Source organism: Phoenix dactylifera, chromosome 3 (genome assembly GCF_051530095.1).
Source record: "Phoenix dactylifera cultivar Ajwa chromosome 3, Ajwa_hap1_PhDact_Kaust_v1.1, whole genome shotgun sequence".
NCBI lineage: Eukaryota > Viridiplantae > Streptophyta > Magnoliopsida > Arecales > Arecaceae > Phoenix > Phoenix dactylifera.
Genome location: NC_143192.1, coordinates 34,280,274 through 34,307,589, shown reverse-complemented (window position 1 = coordinate 34,307,589; position 27,316 = coordinate 34,280,274). Strand labels below are relative to the sequence as shown.

Here is a 27,316-nt window from a genome sequence, read left to right as displayed (position 1 = left end):
CAAAAATTTTAATAATAATTTTTTTTTTGCATAAATACCCTTCTAAAAATTCAAATTTATGTGAATACCCTCTTAAAATGTATATTTATTTCGATAACCTTATAAAACACTATTTTGCACAAATGCCCCTAATATACTAGTTCTTCCAACACCGTTAATAAAAACCATATTTATATTAATTAAAAATAAAATAAAATTACTTTTTTATCTCCCATCGCGATTGCCTTATAAATATTTTTTGCACATCTATCCAGTAAGGGTATTTTATTTGAAACTGTTAATTTTTTAACAGCGTTAGATGGCGTGGGTACATATGCAAAAATAAGGATAAAAACAGAATAGAATAGCAAAACAAGTATTTTACGATGGTATACATGCAAATATTAATTTTGAAAGAGTATTCATGCAAAAAAAACTCTAAAAAAAATGATGGAAAAGGCGGAGAGGGTAGTTGAACCTCAAAACCATTGTCATGCTTGTTTTGAGATTTCTTAGTCCTCAAATATTAATTGCGGTAGAGACCCATGTCCACCAAATCAGAACTAAGTAAACAAAACTAAAAAACAAATATTTTCTTGAGTTTTCATCCTATACTTTTCCTTCATGATCAGTAATATTGAGATAAACCGAGTCATACATGTTTGAAAAATCATATTGATTCCTTTTACTTCTCTTTCTTCTGCTGGGCAAAGTTAGGCAACATTGCATTGAATTCTTACAAATCAACGTTATATGCGCTCCTAATTGCCTTTGTTTAGGTCTTGCCGATCATATCGGCCCTGCGTAATTTTCCTTTATCTAAGAAACTTTCTACATCTTTCAAGCATGAACTTTGACAACGGAAGAGGCGTGTGTGAGAAGTAGGCCTTAGAAAATGAACATGTTTGAAAGAAAGAACTGCTGAAGTTAATGGTCTCACTCACTATATATAATACTATTCAAAAATAAATAAATAAATACTAAAGAGAGCTATTCCAATTAGAAGACCAAAGAAGATATACTTGTATTATGTTACTTCCTTCCTGCATGGTACCTAACAAAGAGAACGTTCGACACCTCTTTTCTGGCTTCCGGTCAGTGCTTTTATTCAACCATTACAAAAGATGTTTTAATCGCGGGACCGAAGGCTAAACCACCGAATCCTATAGCTGTGAAGTCAATAGTACGTGATGCGGCCCAGATTCGTTGGCTTGTTACCATTAACGACTTATAATAATAGAGCGCCACATATCTCACCGACCGACCAATGATAGGGCGCCACATCTTCCTGAATCAAAGTGCATCCAAGATAATTAAAGCCGATTAATAAGGATGGTTATAGCCCTGTACATTTACCTTATGAGGTATGTTGCAGGACAGTTATAGCTCGTTCAGTATGTATCTCTGTCTTTATTAATTTGTAAAAACCACACCACCTCTTTTTAGGTTGCTCGGAGGATAAATCATCTTAAAACAATATAGCGTTGTCATATCATAGTAATATGATGGCAAAACCTATTAATATGATTCGCATCATGCTGGTGTGATGACAATGGTGCCAAAGTAATAAAAACTTTTTAAACCACTAAAGTAGTAGTATCCATATTGATCTTATACTAGATTATAGCAGTTGTTATTTATCATTATTCAAAGAACAACTTTTTTCTATTAGAATTTGAAAGGTTAAATAGATATGGCATGGAAAATATATATAATTTTAAGTACTATTTATAAATCCATACTATATTGTGAGGATTTTGAATCTTGAAATATTCTTTTCTAGGATAGCATTTGTAACTTTCTTATCGTACTTGTGCCTTCCTTATTTTCAAAATACCTATATGTTCTCCGTTTTGGACAAAATAGAAGAAAAAAACTCTGCGATTTCTACTTTGCCTTGCTAATCATGTTTGCCTCTCCCTCTATCCAATTGAGATATCTCACAACCTTGACAAAATTTTGGATGATTAAAAATCCATGTAAATGCTAGGTTTCAGTTTCTACTATTCCAGAAATTAAGATTAATTGCTTAATGGTTTCGTCAACCCTACAAATTTTAGTTTCTTGTTTCCACTTCAAATAACATTTCATACAAGAGTACCGAAAAGAAAAAAAAACAATTCATAGTTGTTGGGGGACAGTATGATTGGTTAATGATTTAAACTGCTCAAGAATGGCTCATGATCAGCTTGAGTTTAGACCTAGTCAAACTTAAATTGAATTCAAATGAGCCAAATGTCAATATGAACTTGAATATAGCCAGTTTGAATGATATCAACTTGATAAGATTTGAAATTTGAACTAGCTGAGCTTCACTCAAACTTTATGCAAGTTTAAAGTGAAGGGCATCAAGCTATTTGATGTAGGCTTGTGTTGGGCTCATCTCGAGCTTAGGCTTTCAGTTGTTAAATAGGTTCCAAGCCAACCTATAAATTTTAGAAGTAATGTCCACCCTAATTTGATTAGACTAAGGCTCGATCAATCTCGGGTTAATGTCAGCTCTTGGAAATTAACATGGATGGGTAGTTCATGCAACCAAAGAAGCTCTCGGGAGAGAAGGATATCAAGAATATGAGGAATTGCTATGACTTCCAAAACACGAGGTTTTTGGAAATGATCAGGGTAAGACGCAAAGGGTGGCAGAAATAGAAAAAACATCGGTCATTAGCTGCATTGATTTTCTATCTCGAGTTATTAAAGTTGCTAACAATCACATTTTAAATGAATTTTAATATCTCAAAAGTATTAGAATTGAGTGTTTATTTTATCCATGTCTCTCTTGGTCCTTCATACCTCCATCTCATCTCCTTGGCCAAATTTACTCCTCAGGTGAGTGACATCACATGGATAAGGTAAATGACCATCTAAAGTTGTTGGATGGCGACGACAATTAGGCATTTTCATACTTGTTTCAAATTTCAACAATATGACAATCATCAAAAAATAATAATAATAATTAACTCAACATTTGTGGTTAAAATTATAATATTTTTAGTTTGTATTTTCTACAAATTCAACTACAGTGCATCATATACAAATAGCAGCTACATAAACTATGCGTGCATGCATGAAATGTGCATTGACCCTCCAAAAGGAGCCAACTTTTAAACAATTTTGTTGGTATAAAATATGTGCTAAATGGAGACACTCTGACCTGACAGCATAAAATACCAACTATATGTGAGATGGGCTGATGGGGATAGAACTTTTCTGTTACTGTCCAAGCCTGTCATGGAATCTTCAATCAACAAACGTGATGCTAGCTCAATTACAAGGATGGTCTCCATTAGCCATATAAAAAAATGAATAGTACTTCATAAATAAGACATCCGTATCGTCACTTGCATTGACTCAATGGAAAAGAAATCACTCGGCGCATGGATTTTTTTATTTTTCCCAAATGTTGCGGATGATTGTTAGAACATTGAAGGAAATTGGCAGGCTCTGTACACTACCAAAATGAAGAAGAAAGAAGAAAAGGTTCGCTTTTGACCAAGGAAGAGGCAGGCTCTCCAACTCCAAGTGACAACTGTAGAGTTGTTGGGAAGTAGTATTATTTTGGATCCAAACAAAATAATCTATCTCAATCCAACAAACATTAATCAGACTAATGTAATAAGACCAAAGACTAATTCATGTCGATTGCTATGAGTCCAATGTTTTCAATTGTATGGTGGAGAACATATGACGAAATTGCTCACGTAGTTTTGGTTGTGGTTGGTTCCTCTGCAAAATGCGTCATATCCAGGCTGCAATACCCTGGCATCCATCACGAAAGTCCTTTTTCTTGACTCGAAAAATTGATATTATTATGAATGTAAGTCCGTTGTGTAGTAGTAGAAGCATCTTTTGGAAACAATTTGGCATATAGTTGTTATTTTCTTGCATGCTGTAAGCTAGTAAAATGCTATGTGAGTGATTTTTTTGACTGGTTGGATGATGGATAGATTTCTTGTTTAATCTTCTGGTGGTTGGTAGAAGTAACTACATAGTTATGTGTCATAATCAGGATTCCTTATTGACCTATACTAGAGCAGATGTGCAGAACAACAAAAGGTTCCTTGCGCTCCTCCATCCACAAGGGTACCACATCTATGTACCTCCATAGGTACATGCATGATGTATGCATGTATATGTATGTATACGTATGCTCACGTGCATATATACTTGTATGTATGTATGGTGATGAATTCCCCTTGTTATTTCCCTGTTCCTAATTGCTTCTTCTCTATCTTGATCTCTTTCCCCACTTTTGCTCGATCCTCTTGCTATTTCTAGCGTCTGCAAGTTACATCGATACATCTTGCAGGGCGTATCGCATCTTGAAGTAGTGCACTATATTTAACAAAAAAATTGTGAAACCTAGATGTATGTGTATCAATCAAATTTGATAGAATGGGATTTTGAGACACACCGATATCACCCTCACCATTCGAGGCAGATGTTCAACACAATTTCCCAATACCTGTGAGTAAAATCACAGCGGTCATTGCCTTACCATAAAAACTTTTTGTGGCTAGGGGCTTTCCTACTGTGGAATGCAAGATTGAGAATGCTTGCAGGAAAAAACACCAATAGTCAGTACTTTTGCACACGATGTTGTTGCACTAATGATAGTCCTACAACCACTAGCAATAAAGCTCTGCATGCATGATGACCATAAGAAAGCCCTACATGCATCCATCCTTTTGAGATCTCAAAACATACTGATATAAACAGGGGCCTTGGATCTTGCTGGAAGAGGTCCTAGATTCCTCGGTTGTGCCATTGCCATCAATCGGCCTTCTGGGGTAAGCTGAGCTAAAAATTAGAAACATCATGGGCCTACTATGGTTAGCCGGTCCATGGGCTTTAGAAATTAGAAGTCTTTGTATATAGCTGCAAGGTTCAAGGACCTCCAATGGCAAGATCTTAATCTAATATATAAAAGTGAACAAATAAACATAGTAATATATAGAAAGAAATGAACATAAACGTATTAATATATCGAAAGAAATGAACATAAATTTGCTTCATAATCTGCCCACACTGAACATAGTACATACTCTTTTTTTTTCCTCTCTCCTTGGTGCAATAGCACAGCTCATTACAATAGTTGTGCGCACTGACTAATTAAAGACCAATTTTCTCTTTTAATTGGTTTCATCTGTGGAAATGATGATATCTGCAACTGGAGCTGTTTCCCTCTCTAACCTCATTTCTCATCTTCCTGTAGTTGACCAAACTCAAGCATGAAACCTGGAAACCTTCTCTTCACATGAAAAAGGGAATGAGAAGTACTAGGACTTGAGCCAAACCAAAGTACGCCTTAATATTTCAACTATATCACCGAACAGCTATGATTCTACTTTGCATGGCAGTGCAGATGACGCCCTGCACTGAGGAAGCTACATGATCAGTAGTCCATTAGTTAATAATCCTCATCTTCATGAGCTTCAAAGAAGTGCAGATTTCAGAAGCAAGATAAAATGATTCCACATTTCATGGGACGTACAGAGGATTTATCTAATGATGCCTGGAATTTTGATGAACAACAACTAGTGGATATGAAATGCTGGGTCACTCTTGTTCTGATGAAATGTTCCAGCTTGGTATGGAATCTGACCCAATGACGTATTACTCAAGTACTCTTTTGAGCATTCCCTTCCAACAACTTGATGTCAGCTTGTTCAAGTTCGACATACTTGCCGAGCCTGAGACAAAAATAACATAAGAACTTTACAACATAAAGCTTTTATCCATTATCTAATACTGCAACTAGAGATGCATGAAATAGGAAACACCAAAAATGATTTCGCCATGTAACTGTTCATTATAATCTGGGACTGTATACATGCGTAGCCAATAATGCTATAACAAATGTGTGAGGAACTTGAGATGAAATACATTTAGGAAAAATTCAGGTACCTGTGGGGATAGATCATGCTCAAACATAAAAAAAATTTAGGAAGTAATCCCCTAGATCTATATTTGAAGACCAGGGAAAGCAAGGAAGCCACCATGAAAGCAAAAGCTAACACTGGAACAGATAAGAAAACATGAGTTACGCTTTCAGATGTAAAAGGATTCCAGCCCCCAAAGATAAATAGTTCATTGGTGCATAACAATATTCATGTTGACCAAAGAGACATGAGCATTTTTTTTATTTTCTCATTAGTCATATTTTCCAACACAAGTATTGGACATCATTTGAAAAGATGAGCTGAAAACATGACATTCACCAACCATACTCCTAATACAAAGGCTAGATAATTTCTTCCAGTTTTCTTATTGTTAATTTGTTAAATTTTGTTATTTGGCCTATATAATGTGCACCAAACATTCCTCTTCCAAACTTTGGAGTTTGAATTGAGGGAGATCTTCAAGGATAACTCCCAGGTTGCATGAATTTAAGCATAGCATCTATGTAAGTTTCCTCTATAGTCAACTAGTCTTCCAGGTCTCATACTTAGTACCTATGTTGCCAAAGTTTCCTTAGGCACTTGACACTAGCATACCAAAATGGCATCAGTTTGGAAGCCAATCATAAAAATTAAAAAAAAAAAAATCTCGGACATCAATAAATTGCATAGGAATTGGATAATTTTATACTTCCAATGTACAATTGTCCACAAAGTAGAGATTGTAAAACTAAGTAATTTCTAGGCTTACTGAATGTCTCAGTACCTACAGTTTCCCATTCTTTTTTTAAAAAATAATAAGCACTAATAGTTTAAAGGAGTCAATTTGCTTTCCTGATCATCTATAGGTCAATCTATGTTGTTCAGTTCTAAGCCAACCTCAAAGATTCAAGTATGAGATACCTGCAATGAAATGGACGAGTTTAAGGATAAATCTGATAGAACTACAGAAAAAATGCTCCCTTTGAATTTTATGGGTCATGCAGGTCAAAAAGATCACATAATTACCTTTGAATTTTCTGAGTCATGTACGTCAAAGAGATGAATTAATTAAAATTTAATTGACTTTAGCACTCACTTGAAAAGTTAAGGGATTAATTTAGATGTACATAGGCAAAAAAAAAAATGTAGCATTTTATGCATTCTTAGGCTTTCCTATGGACCTGAATAATTGTCAATCATATACTCCAAAAGAGTGCAGGGCAGCATACAAAGAGGAATGAAGTTTTCATTCAAATATTATTTCATTTATAATTCTCTTAATATAGTACAGGAATATAGAAGACGGGCCTTGGGGCAAGGGTAAGGTTGATCCATTATGACATGTATGTCACGAGTTCGAAATATGGAAACAACCTCTCTGCAAGCAAGAGTAACGCTAGATACATATGACCCTCCCTAGACCCCACATGCATTGGGATGTCCTTTTTAACACAGTATAGGAATATAAGATTAGTAAAGCAAAGTCCCATACACATCCAGTTGAATGCTGATTAAATGTCAACTAGTATGAAATAGACAGTATAATTTCCTAGTCATATAGCATCCATAAATATCCCAGGTTTCCCATTTGAATTCATATAAGAAAATAAAAATAGCAATGGCCAATAATAATGGCTACAATAAACAGGAGAATATAGAAGGCAAACAAAAAGTTGTTAAGGTATTTGTACGAGAAAAGAAACCATAAATGTATATGATATATAATATATACATAATATATGTGTATATATATAAGATAGCAGCAAGTAAGATTACCCAAGATCCGATGGTAGCTTGAATCCGCCTACACGTACACGCTTCAGCGAATGAAGCTACCAAAGAAATGTACAAGATTAGCCAACATTGCTAAGCTCAATAAGCAAAGCAGGCAGAAAATATAATGAAGGAATATGCAATGAAAAATAGTATTGTTTGAAGCAACAACCACCAAATTCTTCATTCAAGGTAAACCAGAAACTATTACATCAAGAAGGTTTTAGAACGTCTATCACCGAAATTGTACTTTACAATAACCACACATATTGAACTTGTAGTTAACATTAAAATGTAATCAATTTTTGCACATATAGTCAAACCATGTTTAAATAGATCACATATGGAATGTCAAGGGGGGAGAGGAGCAGTTCTCTATGCACAAATTCTAAAAGTGCAGAGCTTTCTAACAGAGACAAAAATAGCATTTTGGACTTCTAGGAAATCTAGGGGAGCTAGAGGCATCTTTTGGTAAGCATACAAGCTCTTGCTCAGATGTCTCATTAGGTTTTCTTGGACACACACACATACAGAGAGAGAGAGAGAAGGTGTTGTATTCTTTGTATGTCATCTGAGGCTTAAAGTATGCAAGTGTTCAGAGAAGATGAATGTCAAAGCAAAATTGTAGAGGGTGGATGATTTAAGTGCAACCAGTAAAGATTGTTCTTTTGGGTGGTGACTACTAGAAAACAAGTTGGTAAACTATTCTCTTAACCGAAGATTTAAATCAAGGAGCATATCTGCATTTGCTGGCAGTGGAGTACATTACACAGGATGTATGGGGTCAGTATAAGCCAGTATGGGGCTAAATACAAATGAACCCTGCCGATCCCCGTCCCCCATACCCCACCATTAACTATGCATGGCTTCACAAAATCAAACTGCTTCATCCAACCCCAAGTTTTTTAAGATTTAAAATGGCTCAGACAACCATGACAGACTTATGCTAGACCAAAAGAACCGGCAGGAAATGTAAAGAAGGTCAGTCTCCAATATTGAGAATCTAAAAGTGCCTTTGCTTTATTTTCAAATTTGCTCTCTGAGTTGTCCAGCTCTCAGACCCTTTGTAGAAAGCTATGTTAGGGCCCAGAACAGATTGTTCAATGGCTTGTACATAAATTTTTTATTCTTTTTGCTGCAGTTTTTGAGTGCTTAACTTTTTTCCATCACGTGCTGCCATGTTTTACATCAGCTATTTCCGTGTTATTATTTTTCTATTTTTAAGTTCAAAATGAATATGTAGGTGTGGATACTACATTTTGATTTTTCCATGTTTAACCATAAAAGTGCAGCATGACTAGAAAAAGACATGCTTACTGCCAGATGAGAGGTTGCTCATCTCTCACCATAAGGAAGAAAAGAACATGACAATATTTTAACCTGACCTAGAGCTTCTTTATAACCAGGAAAATGGTTGCTGTGACAGAATTGTTATGCATGCTGATGGAACGCAGCAACATATGCTGGAATCTTTCCATGACCCCTGGTGGAAGCTAACCTGTCTATGAACCATGAGCACTCATGTTCAAAAAACAAAATCTGACACGAAAATCCGATCCAGGATTGGCTTGCAATGCCACATTGTTATGGAAGACCTTCAATTTGCAGGATGATAATGAAACCAACTTCAATTCAGAGCAAAACAAAGGGAAGAACAGTCTAGAAGATGGATAGACACATTTCACTGGTGTACCTAAAAAAGTTACTTGGGTATCTGTCAAGGACTTAGCATTGTACGACAATAATTCCACAATTTTGATGTGTTACCAACAATGTATGCAAAGAATTTCTGAAATAATTTACTGAATCTTTCAGGCATCCGATCTAATTCAACCCATAACAATTAATACCATGACATATAAGACCTACAAGAAAAAAAAACTGAAGATCCTTCAATGCCTAATAAATTCTTAAAACCTACCTTTTACTTTGACTGGAGGTCATATTTGAATAACCACTTCACAACTCACGTTAGATTGATGGTAATTCTAGATCCTCTATACGCTATATAAGCAAAACTAAATAGGTTTTGCAATTCAAAGTTACAGATGCATCTTAACTTTTTCCATACAATAGTTACCTTCATGACCAATTTTTAATTATTTTCTTGTTCCCCCTAGTACGGAATATGATTCGTGTAAAATGAGATGTATTAAAAAGCTTATTCAATGAGGTATTTCTTCTTGTGAGAAATGTCTCCCGGGGAAAAAAAAAGCGCACACGCACACACAAAATGGGTGACTCTTAATAACACTTAGAAAGTAACAACTATTAAAAAAAATAGAAATATAAAATATATTATGGTATTGCAATGATCGATGCATAAATAATTAATACTATAATCAGGTACAATAGCCCATCTTTTGTTCGGCATAAAATTGAGTGAAACGTCCATATATGTGGAATTCCATTTCCGTGATGTGTTTGGCATGTTGGTAAGGAAGCTTTGCTGTAACTTCAAATGACAACAAAAAATATGGAGAATGATGACTTCAACTTGAGATAAGCAGAAAGGTATCTCACCTGTTGTCAAGCTTGGCACTTATGTCAAGGCAAATAGCAATTTCCAAAGTTGAATTCTTGAAACTCACTTTAATCGATCTAATTTCATATCAAAGTACAATAGCGAAAAGGATTTGATCTCCTTATTAAGTACAGTTGTAAATAACAAAATGATACTACAAAACAAGAGAAGTGAACAACTCCCATCTAATTAATTTTAAGTAGAAGTTTGACCATTATTTCATAGTTCATTTATATATAATATTATAATTTCCATGGTAGTAGAATGCTGAACATGAAGATTGAATATTCAAACTGGATGACATTAGTACTGAAATACTAAATTAGTTCTGAAATACAAGTTCTATGAAGGCATCAGATAAAACAAAGATAAACCTGTAGTCCTGCATTCTTTATAAGTTCGCGTACTTCATGATTTCTTCCTTCATGAACCTGTCAAAAGCTAAAAATATTAGTTCTACCTTGATGGAAAAAGAAAGTTATTCAGTTCTATGCATTTGAAAACAGTTTGTGCAAAACAAAAGGGATATGCAGTTAGCAAATAATCATATGAAATCAAAGTTGTAGAGTAGGAAACCAATAGAACCTCTTTATTTCAGCCACCTAAGGCAAAAACCATGGAATGTACAAGAAGGCATCTTCAGGATGATGTTTAGTCATTGAACAGAAGAAATACGACTTGTAGTCAGTTTATGATTAGTTATATAGATTTCATTAAATTCTTTTGTCACTTGTAAAACTGCTCTTCTGGGATCAATTTTCATTAGGTTAATGGTAGCCAAAAGATTTAAAGGTAACTACCTAAGGTCTTGTATATCCTTAGCAGGATTTACCTATATGAACATGCTTGTAAACAGTGTTGGAATTATAGTTGCAGTTCTTTTTGGCACATCAAGTTTCAAGATTGCCGCACATACTTAACAAGAGTTGCATCTTCCCATCCCACAAAATGTCTTTCGTTATGTTTGCTAAACACTTTGGCCTAGCTCAGCTGACAATGACACAAATAGGATACTAAAATCTTATTAAATTTGCTATAGGTAATCAATGACCTTGCATATTTGCACTTTAGCAGTAACATGCACATGTTATTATCAAAGTTGTATGCAGCAATACAACATTCAGGTCACAGAGTGCAACCTCATGTAGCTAGGGCTCTAGGCCACTTCCAATCCTTTTACAGGTTAAATCTAAGTGAGGAGTGCATACATGAGAATGTATGGATGCTCCAACGATTTTCAAGTAGAAATCATCAATAAACTGGTCCACAAAATGAATAGAAATGCACTTCTCCGTATAAGATGTGAAAATACCACAACTCGGATTCTAGGCCTTGATGCATCGGGTTGTGCTGGCAATAACTCTACAAAATCAGGTATGCAGTGGACTCCTTCAATTTGGGTGCCTTCACTAATGGCAAAGAGATGTCGTTTATGAACTCTCCCCTCTATAGTTGCTATATATCTGCAACAAACAAAACTCTGGTCTTCATATAGTTTAGAAGGAAAAAATGTCTGCAGAATCTACAAACATATGAATGGGCATCACATGCCCCAAGGTCCACCAAGAAAAAGCGTAATGGGACATCAATAGATGTTACAATCTCATCTGATGTTTACAGGGGATGCTGTGATTATCTGTAAGATACCGGTGGCATTTCACAAATCTGGCACACCACAATATTCATCAAACAAATACTAAGTTAAACATGCAGCATTGCACATGGCATGCAGCTATCTAAATGGCTATTGAGAATATTTGGGTTCCGACCCACAGACACACCCACACGCCAATCGACCATTAGAGACCCACTCACGTGCACCCACTCAACCACAACCACAGGTAACACTGGACAGGACATTGATGATGAACTCTGCAAATGATTATTGAGATAAGCATTTGGAATCAGCTGACACCCACAGCCCCTACCTGTTTGCATGCAAGAACAGATGCACACACATGTGGCACATGCATGTGTATATAAAAAAATAGTTGCAGATATGCAAAGATAGATTTACAACCGAGATACAATGAAGTAGAGAAGCCAAGGAAAGATAACAACTTACTCTTTTGCCAATTCAGATGAGGGATGAGAAAGTCTTTGAGCAAAATCACCTGATAGGATAAGAAGATGCAGAACGGTTTTTTTTTTTAAAGATCCTTATCTACAAAAAAGAAGAAAAGCAATATAAAATGATGATGCTGATGGTGATACTAAAACACATACCATCATTCGTAAGAATAATCAAGCCAGTTGTTGCAACATCAAGGCGGCCCACAGTAAATAATCGTGGCTTTGGTATTCCTGGATTTGTTTTGTTCTGGAAACATAGCCTAAGATGTCAACAAGGAGTAGGTGCAGTAAATGTGTCCAAGAAAAAAATAAAGAAGACAGGTAGAATCATTATGGAAACTTCATGAACGTACTAAGAACATGATTATGTAGATAAATGGACTTCATTTAACTGTACGAATAATGCCATAGTCTACACATACCCAACTCCTGAAATAGTCATCAAATAAGGAGACAACTGATTTTGGTTCCTCGCCGTTTGAGCAAATATACCTGTATCCACACATTTATACTTCAAACAGCTCCATTGCAGAAAACATGTGAAGGTAAATACTAATATTACTAAAAACAAAATGACATATACAGGACATAGATCAAAGAAACAACTATCAAGTATACAATAGAAAGAATGAACACCAACCCTTTTGGCTTGTTAAGGGCAAAATATAATTTTGGAGGCAGCTTCTTAGAAAGACGGTTACCATTAACATAGATTGAATCCTTGAGAACATCAACCCGAGTCTATGCATTACCAAAAAGAAAATGTTATTTCACTTGTCAGAAATCGGATCTGCCAAAAAAAATCTTTAAATGTGGTGTAGCGCCAGCTCTGTAGCACTAAACTGTAAAAGCATGAGACAAGATTTTATACACTCTCAGTATCAAGTTCAAAAGTGACATTTTATTCACATGGAACATTCCTAAAAATATAAACAAACTGCAGATTCTAGATACAGATGCCACTTACAACATAATTAAAGAAATGAAAAATCACAAGTCAAGATGAACATTAGAAAGAATTCGGTAAAAACGTTCATATGTAATGCTCAACCATCAATTAATGAAAGACATCAATCTAGCAAAAATGAACAACCAAAAGGCATGAGAGCCCATGCTGGTATACACATGAATGTCTGAATCAGGAGACCAATTCACTAAACAAAGATAAAACAGAAGCAATCTAGCATGTATACCGTCCAGTGGTCCAATCATTGAATTAGATGTAAAATTTTGTAACCCTTACCTCTGTAAATGTTTGCCAAAAGAAGTGCAAAAAACACTTCAATTTTCAACTAGCTAGAGCAAAGTGAGGTACCGCAGTCAAATATGATAGGTTAATAAGATCAAGACAACTATGAAATTTAACACAAGAGCCATCTTAATCTTCTAAATCTGAAGCTTCAAAGAGAAACTAAATCCATGTCAAAAGCTAAAGTTTGACCTTTTCTTCACTATGGTACCATGGTTTTGTGAGGACTCGTACGGGCGTGTGTTTAGTCCCACATCGGTTATTTGCCGAGAAGATTTTGGATACTTATATAGGACTAAGGAACCCAAAAAATTACTTCCACCCAGTCATTTTGAGTAAGGTCCTAGATTATTACAAATGGTATCAGAGCGAACTCGGCCTATAGCTTATGTAGGCCAGGGAGCACTACAGCATAGGTTTATAGAAATTGACCACAAGCCGATCGTGGTGTTTGTAATTAGATTTGAATAAATTTGAATTCTTAGCCTAACGAGAATATCGGCTTGAACGGAGAGAGTATATGAAGACCCACGTGGTCGTGTGTTTAGTCCCACATCAGTTATTTGCCAAAAAGATCTTGGGTACTTATACAGAACTAAGAAACCCAAAAAATACCTTCCGGCTAGCCATTTTGGGTAAAGTTCTGGGTTGTTGCAGGTTTAACCAATCATTCTACAATTCTGAATACATTGCAAAATAACACTTAGAAAGCATATTTAGTATTACCAGATGGATAACATGAATAGATATTAAACAAGCATTGTGGATTTGGTTCACAGACACAGTCAAGATTGACCAAACATGCCAAGCGGTACCTGTGGGGAAGTGCACACAGACCCATTAACAGTTACTTTCCCTTCAAAGATAAGCTCCTCACAACTCCGCCTGGAAGCAACTATAAAGAGATAAACAGAAGACAAAATAAGCAAAAAGATTGAAACTTTTTCATAAATTAGAGAAGCGGACCAGGGGATTTTACCTCCAGCAGCGGCCAAAACTTTACTAAGCCGCTGTGGCTCCCTAATTTTCTCATTGTAGAACCTCCTGGCAGCCTTGGAATACTTCGGTGCCGAGCCATTCGAAGAAGTAGCGGACGTTGTCGAAGGCTTATTATTATTTTTCTTCTTTTTGTCCTTCTTGGCGGTCTTGGCTTCGGCCATGGCGTGGAGGAAGCCGGCGGGAGGGGAGGACTGGAGGGTGAGGTTGCCGTTCTCGTCGCGGACGATCCATGGGATGAGAAGGGGAAGAGGCGGGGCGGAGGGCTCCTGCGGGGAGCGGTCGGGAACCAGACTGGTTTTGGGGGCCGCGGCCGCGGACTCTTCCTTGGGGGCGGCGGCGCCGAAGGAGATGTTGAACTCTATCGGAGAGGAGGAGGCGGCCCGGATGAAGGGGATCCGGCGGAGGGTCCGGAGGCGGACGGTAGGTTTAGAGATGAGGGAAGGGAGCGGGTAGAGGGAGGAGAACGCTGCCGCGGGCACCATGGGAGCGGTCCGAGAGGGGACGGGGGAAAACTTTGGTGGCCCTGCGGGGAACTCGGGAAGTGAGGATAAAACGAGGGTGCGACACAGTCGTGATACTCTCACCCTCACACACAGGCGAAAAATGAGGAAAAATATCAGGGTTAGAATCAGAAATGTGCAACTTGGTGCGCCTTAGCAATAAGGATCCGTCTACGGAATTTTTAAACTGAATGATACTTAAAATATTTAATAGTAGAATTTTTATTTTTTATTTTGGTAATAAATATATTTATTTATTTATTAAAGTTTTTGAAATATTTTTTCTTATAAATAAAACATGCCCTTTTCCAAGATTTGCCTCCAAGGAGAGTTGAATTTTATGCAATCCAATACTTTGTGCGATATAGTTTCTTTTTTCTTCACAGTCCACTTTTATACCCTTGAAAGCTACTTGGTTGATAAGTTAATATAAAAAAAATACATAAAAAATTAAAAATGAATGAGTTGGATAAAAATGATTGCATGATTTTTTCTCCACACAACGTAGTTTATCGAAAATTAAAAATCAAAAAATTTGAAAATTAAGTTTAATGAAAAATAGATTTTCTTATTTTTTATAAAACCTATTTTACAAAAAAAAAATATTTTATGAATATCTATTTTAGTAAAATTTACTAGCAACCAAAAAATCCTTAGTTAAATGACAAACCTATTCAGACTAGAAAAACTTCTGATTTGGACTTTGTCATTTTAGTTTTTACCACTAACTCTGGAAGGCGTTGCCTAATAAATAGTCCCACATCTTGCAATGGATGTCAAGATTGATCTCTAGCATTGATCATGTTTTAATTAATATCTGACATTGATTACGTTTGCAAGAGATGTTTTCTTTATATAACTCTACAAGATACAAGATATACAATGAAATTCTGATATTTAAGGATCCAATGCAAATGCTTTGACGGACCGATGTCAGATGGATACAAGCTTGACTCTGTAATCTAATAATAATAATCCTGCTGGTATGAGTTCTTCTAGTAAAAGATTCCACTCTCGGGCAGTTCTACTGCAGTAATCTGCCCCTCTTCGAGCGTCTTAATTTTCTTTTCTGTTTCATATTTTTTGTTTGTTATCAGGATTTACAAAATTAAATTCAAAGGCTGAAGTCTGATTTGACCTTAATTACTTAACAAGTCAAAAATTAGTTTTTCTTTATAACATAGATAGAAGTAATTATGTCTCAAATATCTAAAACAACAATTAGCAGATCTCATAAATTTTTCGCCGAAGCCAATAGCATTTCAATAATAACTTGAATATTCCTTCATCAACATAACCAAAAATTCAACTGTGAACGAAAATCTTTCTTTCTAAGAACAAGTATCCCCTCAAATGCTTGGAGGATAGCCAATATACACTCCCTGATAAGGTACTCAGAAAAGAATGGCAACAAAATAATCAGCTCTTTTTGAGATGTATAGAGAGAGTATCTGCAGTTATTCCAATTGGAATTTTGTACAGGTAACTAATACAAGCGGACGTGACAATGAATGAATAGTTGCCATGACCCAAATCAGCAAATTACAATGACATATTATATACAATATGGACAAATGGTTAGGGTTTTTCCAAAAAATCCCACTGCCAATAGACCTTCTCCACAATACCTCCACCGCTCCTGACCGCAAAGTGTAGCGTCTCAGATGCAGGAGGAACACCCCAAAGCAATGGCACTGCAACAGTCATGGTCAACTTCTCCTGCAACCCTCCACTGGCTGCCTTTTCAGCAGCAACAACCTACACATAAAAAAATAAATCTTTGAAAACTAATCAAAGGATAATGGATCTGTAAATTTTCATTTTACTATTTGATGTTGCTGACAATGACTTTTTACGGAGTGTGTGGTGCACCACAGACATTTTGATACTTTGTGTTTCTTTTTCAGGCAAAGAGGGAAAAAAACATAAATGAAAAAACATAAAGAGGAAAAAAACATAAAGAGGGAAAAAAACATAAATGAAGAACACCTCCATCACTGGACAAAACGAGGATCATAGAAAGTGTTGAAAAGAGGGGAAAACCATGGCCCATGAGGGTCGTCAATATGGCCAGCACCAAATGCTGAATCTCTCCAGCATTCATAACTCTATGCCCCTGATATAATCAAGTATTTCCAATTGCAAAAGCTTTAGAAGAATATAAAAGAAAGTAGGGTCAAATATACACAGCCTTAACACCCCATGTGGAAAGGCTATTTCCATGTTTTGAGCACATAACCTCCATTTCACAATGGAGCAACCTTACTATTACACAAGGCTCAACCACCCCACCCCACCCCACCCCCTTCTCTCGGGCTCTTCCCCCAATGTGCACACCCACAAACATACATAAACAAAAAAGCCAAAAAAAGAAAGAAAGAAAGAAAGAAAGCTCGTTGAAAGATGGGATCTTATAAGCAAAAAAAGAATCAGCTGAAACAAATAAGGCTATTCAGCATAATTAACTAAATCTAATAAGGCTATTCAGCAATGAAGATTAAAAATGTAAAGCAGCCTACAAGCATGACATTCTTACGGCCCTAAACTTTTAAAAGGGGCATGCACCTATATGTATCTATAAAAAATGGGAACATCTGCCTCCATTGCTGTTAAATCAAAGGGTGTTGTATATGGCACAAAGACTTTCCACTAAGTCCAACATCTTAACTTTGGGGCTGGCATGTTGCAACCAATTGCACAGCCTTGACTACCAGCTCTCTATAACTAGCACTTATACACAGATTTGGTAACTAAGTTTAACACAATGATTTTTCAGTATCCAGCTATGCTTTGCATTTAGAAAACTTGTTTCCCTTCTTCTTTCTTTCATACATTTCTCCCATATTAAAATGGTAATAAGTTCTCATGTTTCAACTATAACGACAGTATTATTTTCACATTTATTTCATCATGTCTTATCAACTATCTACGACAAGATTGGTGAAGAACTTTCTGTAACTTTTGTAATGTTTATCCTGATGTGGTAAGAAACTAATAAAAATAATCATCATGCAGCATAACATAATTTTGAGCCAAAATAGTTCAATATTTGGGAATTTTATTAAAAGAAAGGCAATAAACAACATACCTCACCACCATGCTCTAACACTGTATCTTCCACAACATCACTTAGCATTTCAATTGAACGGCAAAACCCAAAGATGCATAACCTTCTCCCCATGTCAAGTCCCTGTAACAACAGATATCAATTGTTTCATGAATTAAAACAAAACAAATAAAGAACTAGCTAATATTAAATGAATAAACCACTCACATTTGTTGCTGCGATGTCAAAGAGTGCACCAAGACATAGCCCTTGGTTGGGATCCATGTAATCACTCTCCTGATAGCGCTGTAATCTTTGTGATGCATTTGATTTTCCTTGGCTCTTCTAAACAAAGTCATAATTGTATGCATTATCAGAAACAAAACCTCCCACACTCTTCCATAGATGTAGAAGGGTTATGACAGATTAAAGAACCATAAGTGTGAGCATCTGTGTGTGCCCTTGTGTGTGACATGGTAAAAATGTGGCACGTTGAACAGTTTTGTATGAAGCTTAAAAATTTGATACTCCAAAATGTGAGAATGGACAAGTCATTCTGATTACCATGCATATCGTAGTTTAACAATGTGCATGTTGTTGTGAATCAATTATCTATCGATGAAATTACCAAGAAAATTATTTTCATAGAACTATATCTAATAGAACTTTCTCCGACAGTAAAACCTTTAGAAAAATATGTGTCATGCCCAACTAATAGGAAAGCATACTGTCAATTTATATATTTGATCAGTTAAAAGAAATGATCAGAGTGGATACATAACCATAAAGAACATGGTAATTTGGCCTTATTACAACTTGCAACCACTAAGTCAGAATCCAGAAAATTTATCCATACCATTTATATCAAGAGGAAATGCTATTTACTGTAGATATAAACTAATAAATGAAGGAATGCTCCAAAGAAAATGTTTCAAATACTAAAATTCATTACATCTGAAGCAGGAAATCGACGAGGAACCAGGGAACCTCCTATCTGAATAAGCCCTTCAGCAGTAAAAAGGGTGATCCGATCTTCAGGCACCCACTGAATGGCTGCAAATATGTGGAAACAATTGTAAGCTCTGATAATCAAAAAAGAAAGTGTCAAATAGTTCAAGACTGCACAAGCAATTACAGTGACAACTTACTATAAGATGGATTGGGACAGATGATAATAATAATATATAGTGCAAACAGCTGATCATATTATCAGATAAAGAAGCACTTACACACAGTTATAATAAATCAGACATGCCTAAGATGCCAAGATTTCTTTAAGATCTGACAAACAAAGTCCAAAATCCAGTAAGAAGGATGAAAGCAAGTTCAACGGGAAGCCACTAAAGAAACGGAAGATTCCAAGTTCGAGATCACAAGTTTATCAAGTGATTTGAGGATATTGTTCCTGCTTTATATATTTCTCCAGCTCCCCTTCCCTAAGATCTTCTCGTAACTGATGCATCAATTTCTATATAACACATCAAGATTTCTAGCTAAAAGTTTCTTAACAATGACATACAGCAAAACAAACATGAACTTTTCAATCTGACATAGTATGTGAAATGCACGTTTTGATGGAAAACACATGCAAGTAAGTGCAAACATCAGCCTTTTCACATTTGTTTAGCTCATTTTCTGGCTGCAAGAAGAAAATATACATACATAAATGTAATTGAAATTATAAGATAATCCAAACTTCACCAGAATGTTTGCATTCAACAGACCCGGAAGAAAACAAAAATGCCTAAAATAAGTCATTTAAATGTCATTTCTACCAATACATAAGTCAACTAACCCCAGATTGGCCGGTCATTTGCATGTTAGACTGTGAAGGAACTCTTCAGGTGCACTCGCTTCTTACGTAAATGCATCTTTTTTTGGGCTTAACATTTCAAAGTGTGAAACAAGAGGAGCACGTTAAAAAAAGGAGTGCACTCATCATCTAACAGTTTTCTGTTTTTTCTTATATGTCACAACAACAAGTCTAGTCTCCAACATTTTATTTGTCAGCAAACATCTGTCAATCACTCTGCCTTTTAGAACTCTCATGTGCATCATGCGGATTATAGAAAGCCGCAACTTATGACCTTCCGCACTTACATACATCACTTGCCAATCTCCTAATTGTAGAATCTTTAGCAACTTCTGCTTGAGTGTTTCCCATATCCAATGAAGTACTTCCCCTATGTTCCATCAATTTTTCACGCTAAGCCATCTAGGAATGTTCTTGAAACTCATTTTGCAAAAACTACTTTGATTAAAACAAAACAGAATGCTCTTCAACTTGCCCTAGAAACTCTTTTGTTCCTCTACTTCCACATGCACCTCAAATTGCAGAACATGATCCATTTATATTACTTAGAACCATAGCTATTGCAGAAAATTAATGTTATTAGCAAGAATATACTTGATTGGAACCAAATGCACTGAAAACCCTCGATCTAGAGCTAAGCAATATTACATATAAGCCAAAAAAAACTATTAGAAAATAAAGGATTGATCTCTTCGCCCAACCCAACTCCAACAATTTTTCTTAAAACCCGCTTGCCAACTAAATATCACGAAACACTTCCAGCTATTAAATACGGCCATTACCGGAGCAACATACCAGCAAGATTTAACACGATTATCAGGCAAGAACATACCAAAACCACAATCCAAAGAATCCCTAACAGTTTCGCAAGACACAGCCATTCAGACCATAATCCACATCAGAATTAAAAGAAAAAAAAAAATAGAGAGAGACGAGGGCTTGCTTGGACCATCAGATGATTGCGAAGACTCCCAAGGGTACGGGCCATAGGGATCATCCCCAAAACAACCACCTTCATTGGAATCTTTGGCGCGGGATCGCACGAGGCAAGCGGATCGGCGACGGAGAACCAAGAATCTTGGATGAGAAGAACAAGAAGAAGAAGAAGAAGAAAAAGAAGAAGAAGGGAAAGAGAGCTTGGGAAGAGAGGAGAATTCCACGAGGGAGCAAGAGGGGGCGTGGAAGGGGTGGAAGGAGGAGAAGAAGCAGAGGGCAGAGGAGTCCGCCATGCCCCAAAGGAAATACACCAAAAAAATTACGGGAAAACAAGAAAGGGAAAAAAATGGCAGAGAAAGGGGAACGGGCGGTGGGAAAAAAAGGTGGGAGGCGTAAAGGTTCCGTGGCTGTATAAATAGCGGCCTTCTTTGCTTCTCGTTTCGTTAGGCGAGGGACGAAGGAGAAGTAAACGTCGGCACGTGGCGTGGGTTTGTCCGCTGACCGGACCCCCGCGTTCCAAAGCAGTTTTGTTCGTTCTAGATCGCAACGCCGGTCCTGTAGCTTTTTTTTTCCCCTTCTTTTCTAGACAAGTACAATGTCCAAAGTTACCTATCTTTTGGCTGGATGCAATGCAAGCCAAGCCGGATGAGTACATAAAAACTTGAGCTCAACCCGATTCAAAATATTTAGAATTAAAATTTAACTTAAAAATAATTGAGCCAACTATTTCACCTTCCATAGCTACGACTTCGACTTAGGAAACCAGAAGAAAATATGAGCCGACCTCATAATTGTTGGCTGGACACGCCAACAATTATAAAACAGTAGAGACAGAATTAAACTCAAACAAATTAGAATCAAGTAGTTGCTGAAAAATCTAAAGTATATTCAGCAAAACAGGAGAAAAAACAGGAAAAAAGAGACAGCCACACTATTCAGCTGTTTCTTTTCTCTATTTATTTCTACAACATGTTCATGCCTCTTCAAGTTTTTTTCATTTCCATAACACAACTTGCTCTCCAAGTCTTGCAATCTTAACCACTCATTCTAATCATACTTTGACTCTAGTTAACAAAAGTAACTATGGTAAATATTAAATAGAATTTAATTTGATAGCACATTAACCATAACATTCTCCCCCTTAGTGTGCTGGTCTTGAACTCCTAGTGCTTCTCTCAGCTACTGGAACTTCTCCTTTGGCAATGCTTTGGTGAAAATATCTGCCAATTGTTCCCCTGACCTGCAGAACTCCAGCTTCACTTCTTCTTCAATGGCATCTCTGATGAAATGATGCTTAATTGCAATATGCTTGGTTCTACTGTGAAAGACATGATTCTTTGCCATTGCTATGGCTGTTTTGTTGTCGCAGAATATTTCAATAGCTTCCTCTTGCTTCTCGCCAATGTATTCTAAAATTCTTCTCAACCAAATTGCTTGAGATATGGCGAGTGTAGCTAAAACATATTCAGCTTCTGCTGATAATTGAGCAACTGATTGTTGCTTCTTTGAGGATCAAGAAAACACACTTGATCCAAGAAAAAATGCATAACCGGAGGTGCTCTTCATATCATCTACGCCACTTCCCCAATCACTTTTACAAAAACTAATCAACTTCACTTCAGAACTTTGAGAGTATTGAATTCCATAGCTCATGGTACCTTGAATGTATCTAAGTACTCTTTACTGCATAGTGAATGTCACTTGGAGAATGCATGAATCTTGAAAGGATACTTGCTGCAAACATAATGTCAGGCTTTGTAGTTGTAAGATAAAGCAAGTTTCCAACAAGACTTCTATACAGAATTGCATCCATTTTTTTCCTTTCATCTTCTTTCATCAGTTTTTCATTAACAATAAGGGGTGTAGCTGTTGGTTTACAGCCAAACATTCTGAACTTCTTCAGAATTTTTTCAATATATATCTTCCATGAAATGAATACCCCTTCTTCATCTTGATAAACTTTAATACCCAAAAAATGATGTTGCAGCCCTAAATCACTCATTTTATACTTCCTCATTATTTATTTCTTAAATTTTTCAATCATTTCAGCATTGCTTCCAATTAGCACCAAATCATCAACATAAAGAGCAACAATAAGAATATTAGCCGGACCTTGATTTTTGACATACAAAGTAGGCTCACTTTTGCTTTTCTCAAATTCTTTTTTTATTGAAGTAGTTGTTAATTTTGTTGTACCATGCTCTAGGTGCTTATTTCAGCCCATAGAGTGCTTTTTTCAGCTTGTACACTATTTTTTCTTGGCCTTCAATAACAAATCCTGGAGGTTGCTCAACATAAACTTCTTCTTTCAACTCCCCTTTAAGAAAAACTGATTTCACATCAAGTTGGTACAACAACCAACCTTTTTGTGCTGCCAAAGAAATAAGTGTTCTCACGGTGTCAAGATGAGCTACCAGAGCAAATATTTTTTAGAAGTCAATATCGGGCTGCTGTGAATAGCCCTTTACAATCAGCCTTGCTTTGTTTTTCTGGACAAAACCATCTATATTGAATTTCACCTTGTAAACCCACTTCACATCAATAACTTCTTTGTCTTCAGGGCGATCAACAAGCTCTCATATATTGTTTTTCTCAATCACTTCAATTTCTTCTTCCATAGCTTTCTTCCAAGATTTTTCTTTAACTGCCTCTTCAAAATTTTCTGGTTCCACAATACAAAAATTGCATCTTGCATACACATCACTCAAATTTCTTAATCTTACCGGAGTTGAGCTTGGTGATGATGAACTTGAGCTTGGGGCTGATGGTGAGCTTGGTGATGATAGTGGTGGAGATGAACTTGAAGGTTGAGAGCTTCCATCATTACTTTGATCTTCTTGAACTACACTTTGCTATGGAATAGTCATCGGAACAAGTTGCTTTTTAACTTTGCCTTGCTACCAATTCCATTTAGCTTTCTCATCAAATATTACATCCTTACTGATGATTATATTGTTGGTCTTCAAACTGTACAACCTATAGCCTTTTGACATTGAGCTGTAGCCAATAAGAATGCATTTCTCACTAGCCTCATCCAGCTTGTATCTTTTCTCTTTTGGAATTTGAGCATAACAGAGACAACCAAACACTTTAAAGTGCTTTAATGACGGTTTTCTGCCACTCCAAGCTTCAAATGGCGTTTGATCCCACACTGCCTTCGTAGGATACATGTTTATTAAATAAACTGCTATATACACAGCTTCAGCCCAAAAATGCTTCAGTAAACCAGCTTCATGCATCATAGACTTGGCCATTTCTATTACAGTTTGGTTCTTCCTCTAGAACACCCCATTTTGCTGCAAAGTATAGCCAACTGTAAGCTGTCTTTCCATGCCTTCATCTTCACAGAATTTTTGGAATTCATTCGAAGTGTACTCCTTCCCTCTATCACTTTGCAGAATTTTAATAAGACGGCTACTTTGCTTCTCAACAAGGCATTTAAACTTCTTAAAGATGTCAAACACTTCAGATTTTTTTTTTATGAAGTAAACCCAAGTCATACGACTATAATCATCAATGAAGAGTATGAAATATCTGTTTTGAGAGTGAGAAGGAGTATGCATAGGCCCACACACGTCTGTATTCACCGGTTCCAACACTTTTTTTGCTCTCCATGCCACTCTTTTTGAAAAAGATTGGCAATGATGCTTCCCCATAGCACAACCTTCAAAAGTTCACTTTTCTCTTGAATCATAGGCAGTTCTTGCACCATATTTTTCTTGTACAGCAGCTTGAGGTTTTGAAAATTCAAGTGGCCAAATCTTCTATGCCACAACCATGATTCATCAAGCACATTAGCTTTCAAAGCAACACCTCTAGCATAATTGAAAGTGAGTGGAAGACTTCAGTAAGGACCCATTTTAACTTCTGCCACAATAAATTTTTCTCTTCCTTGGTCAAAAATTCTGCAACCATTGCCTTCAAAGTGCAGACTATAACCATGCTCCAAAAGCTATCCAATACTCAACAGATTTTGGTCTAACTCCGGAACAAATAACACATCACGAACAATCTTTCTGCCCTTCTTTGTTTGGACTCCAATGCTACCTTTTCCTTTCACTTCTACTATTGCACCATTTCCCATCTTCACCTTGGAATTAACTAAATGTCCATATCTAGAAAAATTCATTTTTCTGATGTCATGTGATTGCTGCAGCCACTGTCAAGAAACCACACATCATTCTTTTGTTCAGAAACATGTTGGCAAGCATAGAATAAATTCCCTTCACTCTTTTCTTTTTCTTCTTTTTCTTCTGTAAAGTTTGCTTGCTGCTCATTCTTGAATTGACAATCTTTTTGCAAATGACTAATCTGATTGCAATTATGGCATTAAGGCTTTCCTTTAAAACAACAATCCTTCTCAAGATGGCCAATTTTGTTGCATGCATTGCATCTTTGTAAAGAACTTTTCCACCAAATGTTTTGTCAAAATGACTTCTACCTCTGCTCTTCCTAAAAAATTTCTGCCTCCTCTTCCTTGTCTACCTTCTCTAAATGAGTCTCCCCTACTTTGATCATAAGCCGTTGATTTCTTTTCAAAAAATTTTGAACTAACATTCAGCTTAGATTGGAATGCACTCTCTATTGACTTCTCAGAGTGTCGTTCCAACCTTTGCTTATAGGATTTTAAAGAACCTAACATCTTTTGAACACTCAATTTAAAAAGATCTTTAGTTTCTTCAATAACAGCAACCATAGAGTCAAATTTTTCTAGTAGACTAATTAGTATCTTCTCCACAAGTTTACGATCTGACATTTCTTCACCATAAACTTTCATTTGGTTTACTAACTCCAGAAATCTAGTTGAGTAATCTTTCACACTTTCATTTTCTTTCATTCTCATATTTTCAAAATGTCTTCTAAGAGATTGGAGTTTGATGGCTCTCACCTTTTTATCTCCTTGGAACTCTTTTTGCAGTGTCTTTGATGCTTCTTTTGTTGCCTTTGCTCCCATGATTCTTGGGAAAATAGCTTTTGAAAGTCTCCTTTGTACCATTCCAAGAGCTTTGTTTTCCTTCAACTCCTTTTTCTGGGCTTCGGTTAAAGTTGAGGAAGATTCTGAGATTTCATAACCAGATTCTACTATCTCCCACAAATCTATGGAGACAAATAATGTTCTCATCTTTATACTCCAGAAATCATAGTTCTCACCTAAGAAAATAAGAACCTATACACTGCTCCAATTTACGCTACTTGTGCTGGCCATTTTACTCCTCCAAAATCTTCTTTTTCTTTTTCAAATTTCTGCCTTAAACACCTTTTTCAACCACGCTGATACCAAATATGGTGGCTGGACACACCAGCAATTATAAAACAATAAAGGTAGAATTAAACTTAAACAAATTAGCACAATAAAGGATCAAGAAGTTGCTAAAAAATCTAGAATATATTCAACAAAACAGGGGGGAAAGTAGGGGAAGAGAGGCAGCCACCCTATTCAGCTATTTCTTTTCTCTATTTTTTTCTACAGCACGTTCATGCCTCTTCAAGTTCTTTTCATTTCCAAAATACAACGGGCTCTCCAAGTCTTGCAATCTTAGCCACTCATTCTAATCATACTTTGACTCAAGTTAACAAAAGTAACTATGGTAAGCATTAAATAGAATTTAATATGACAACACATTAACCATAACAATAACAAATCAGCTTCACTTTTGGATACATGCTTTGAATGTTGTCAACTCATATTCAAGATGAAGGGAATGTGAGCCTATGTGCTTAGAAATTAGCTTCGTTTTCAGATACGGAAGAGCATTTTTTTTTAATAGAGTTAACTCATATCTTTGATTCGTCTCCTGTTGCAAATATTCCATATATTTCTTTTGTTTGTTTTGGAAAGTTGCATGGTGATAAAGGAATCCTCCATATAATTGTAATTCTTTCATCCTTGGGAGGATATCCTCTGATCAAGGAATCTCTATAGATATCTCTTATCTTGAGGAAGAGTGATTCCAAAAAAAACCTCATCATGTCTTCATGGTAATAGAGCCTTTGGTGAGAAAAGAGAACCAGTACTGATTGAGAGTCAAGACATGCAAGGATGTCTCGATGGAGAAAGTCCCATGCCCAATCCCCAAAGGATTGCTCCTGAGGGATTCATAAATAAGATGAAGTCAAGTACAATAAGATACATACCTCTGATGATCTGAGGCTAAAGGAAAATACAATAAGATATACAAAATGCAAGTACTGTTTTCATAAACACAACATTGGGCAACAATGAGAGTCTAAGCACATATCATGAGCATCATATAGACTAGTAGATGTGCAGCAAAAACAAGAAGGAATAAGATTTGAATTATATCATGGGAGAAAGCATAAGAGTTGCAATAATAAAGGACAACATGACCAAGAATTGAATGAGTTGGTGAGACCTAAAAGGGCATGAAAATGAGTCAGACATGGACTTGTGTAGAGATGTTAGGAGAACAGAAGAAAACAGGGATGGTAGAGATGATTTGGTAAGGCAGACATGAATGAGACAGGTTCTAATAAATAACAAAGGATTCATCATTCTCCAAAGTTGGAAGACAATTTCTTAT

At 36.3% G+C, this 27,316-nt stretch overlaps 2 protein-coding genes across 5 annotated transcripts; both read right to left on the bottom strand.

The window, feature by feature from the left end:
• Positions 1-4,931: 4,931 nt before the first annotated feature.
• On the bottom strand, positions 4,932-15,069 carry SVR1 (pseudouridine synthase family protein). Of its 4 annotated transcripts, none has more exons than XR_606227.5 (11): positions 14,460-15,066; positions 14,296-14,375; positions 12,872-12,972; positions 12,654-12,723; positions 12,385-12,478; positions 12,224-12,272; positions 11,471-11,621; positions 10,533-10,589; positions 7,638-7,693; positions 5,474-5,672; positions 4,932-5,366 (listed from the first exon to the last, which is right to left on the bottom strand). XR_606227.5 is itself a non-coding variant. In XM_008810639.5 (10 exons), exons 1-10 carry the CDS (start codon positions 14,959-14,961, stop codon positions 5,600-5,602), a joined length of 1,233 nt encoding a protein of 410 aa, XP_008808861.3. In that variant the 5' UTR covers positions 14,962-15,069; the 3' UTR covers positions 4,932-5,599. The 4 variants fall into 4 exon arrangements, 1 of the variants encoding a protein (XP_008808861.3); XR_606225.5 differs by having other exon boundaries at positions 4,932-5,357; XR_606226.5 differs by having other exon boundaries at positions 4,932-5,352.
• Positions 15,070-16,384: 1,315 nt separating this feature from the next.
• Positions 16,385-21,182, bottom strand: LOC103720769 (D-tagatose-1,6-bisphosphate aldolase subunit). Its single transcript, XM_008810641.6, has 5 exons — positions 20,782-21,182; positions 18,978-19,078; positions 18,254-18,370; positions 18,068-18,169; positions 16,385-16,737 (listed from the first exon to the last, which is right to left on the bottom strand). Exons 1-5 carry the CDS (start codon positions 21,065-21,067, stop codon positions 16,558-16,560), a joined length of 786 nt encoding a protein of 261 aa, XP_008808863.4. The 5' UTR covers positions 21,068-21,182; the 3' UTR covers positions 16,385-16,557.
• Between the last annotated feature and the right edge of the window lie 6,134 nt (positions 21,183-27,316).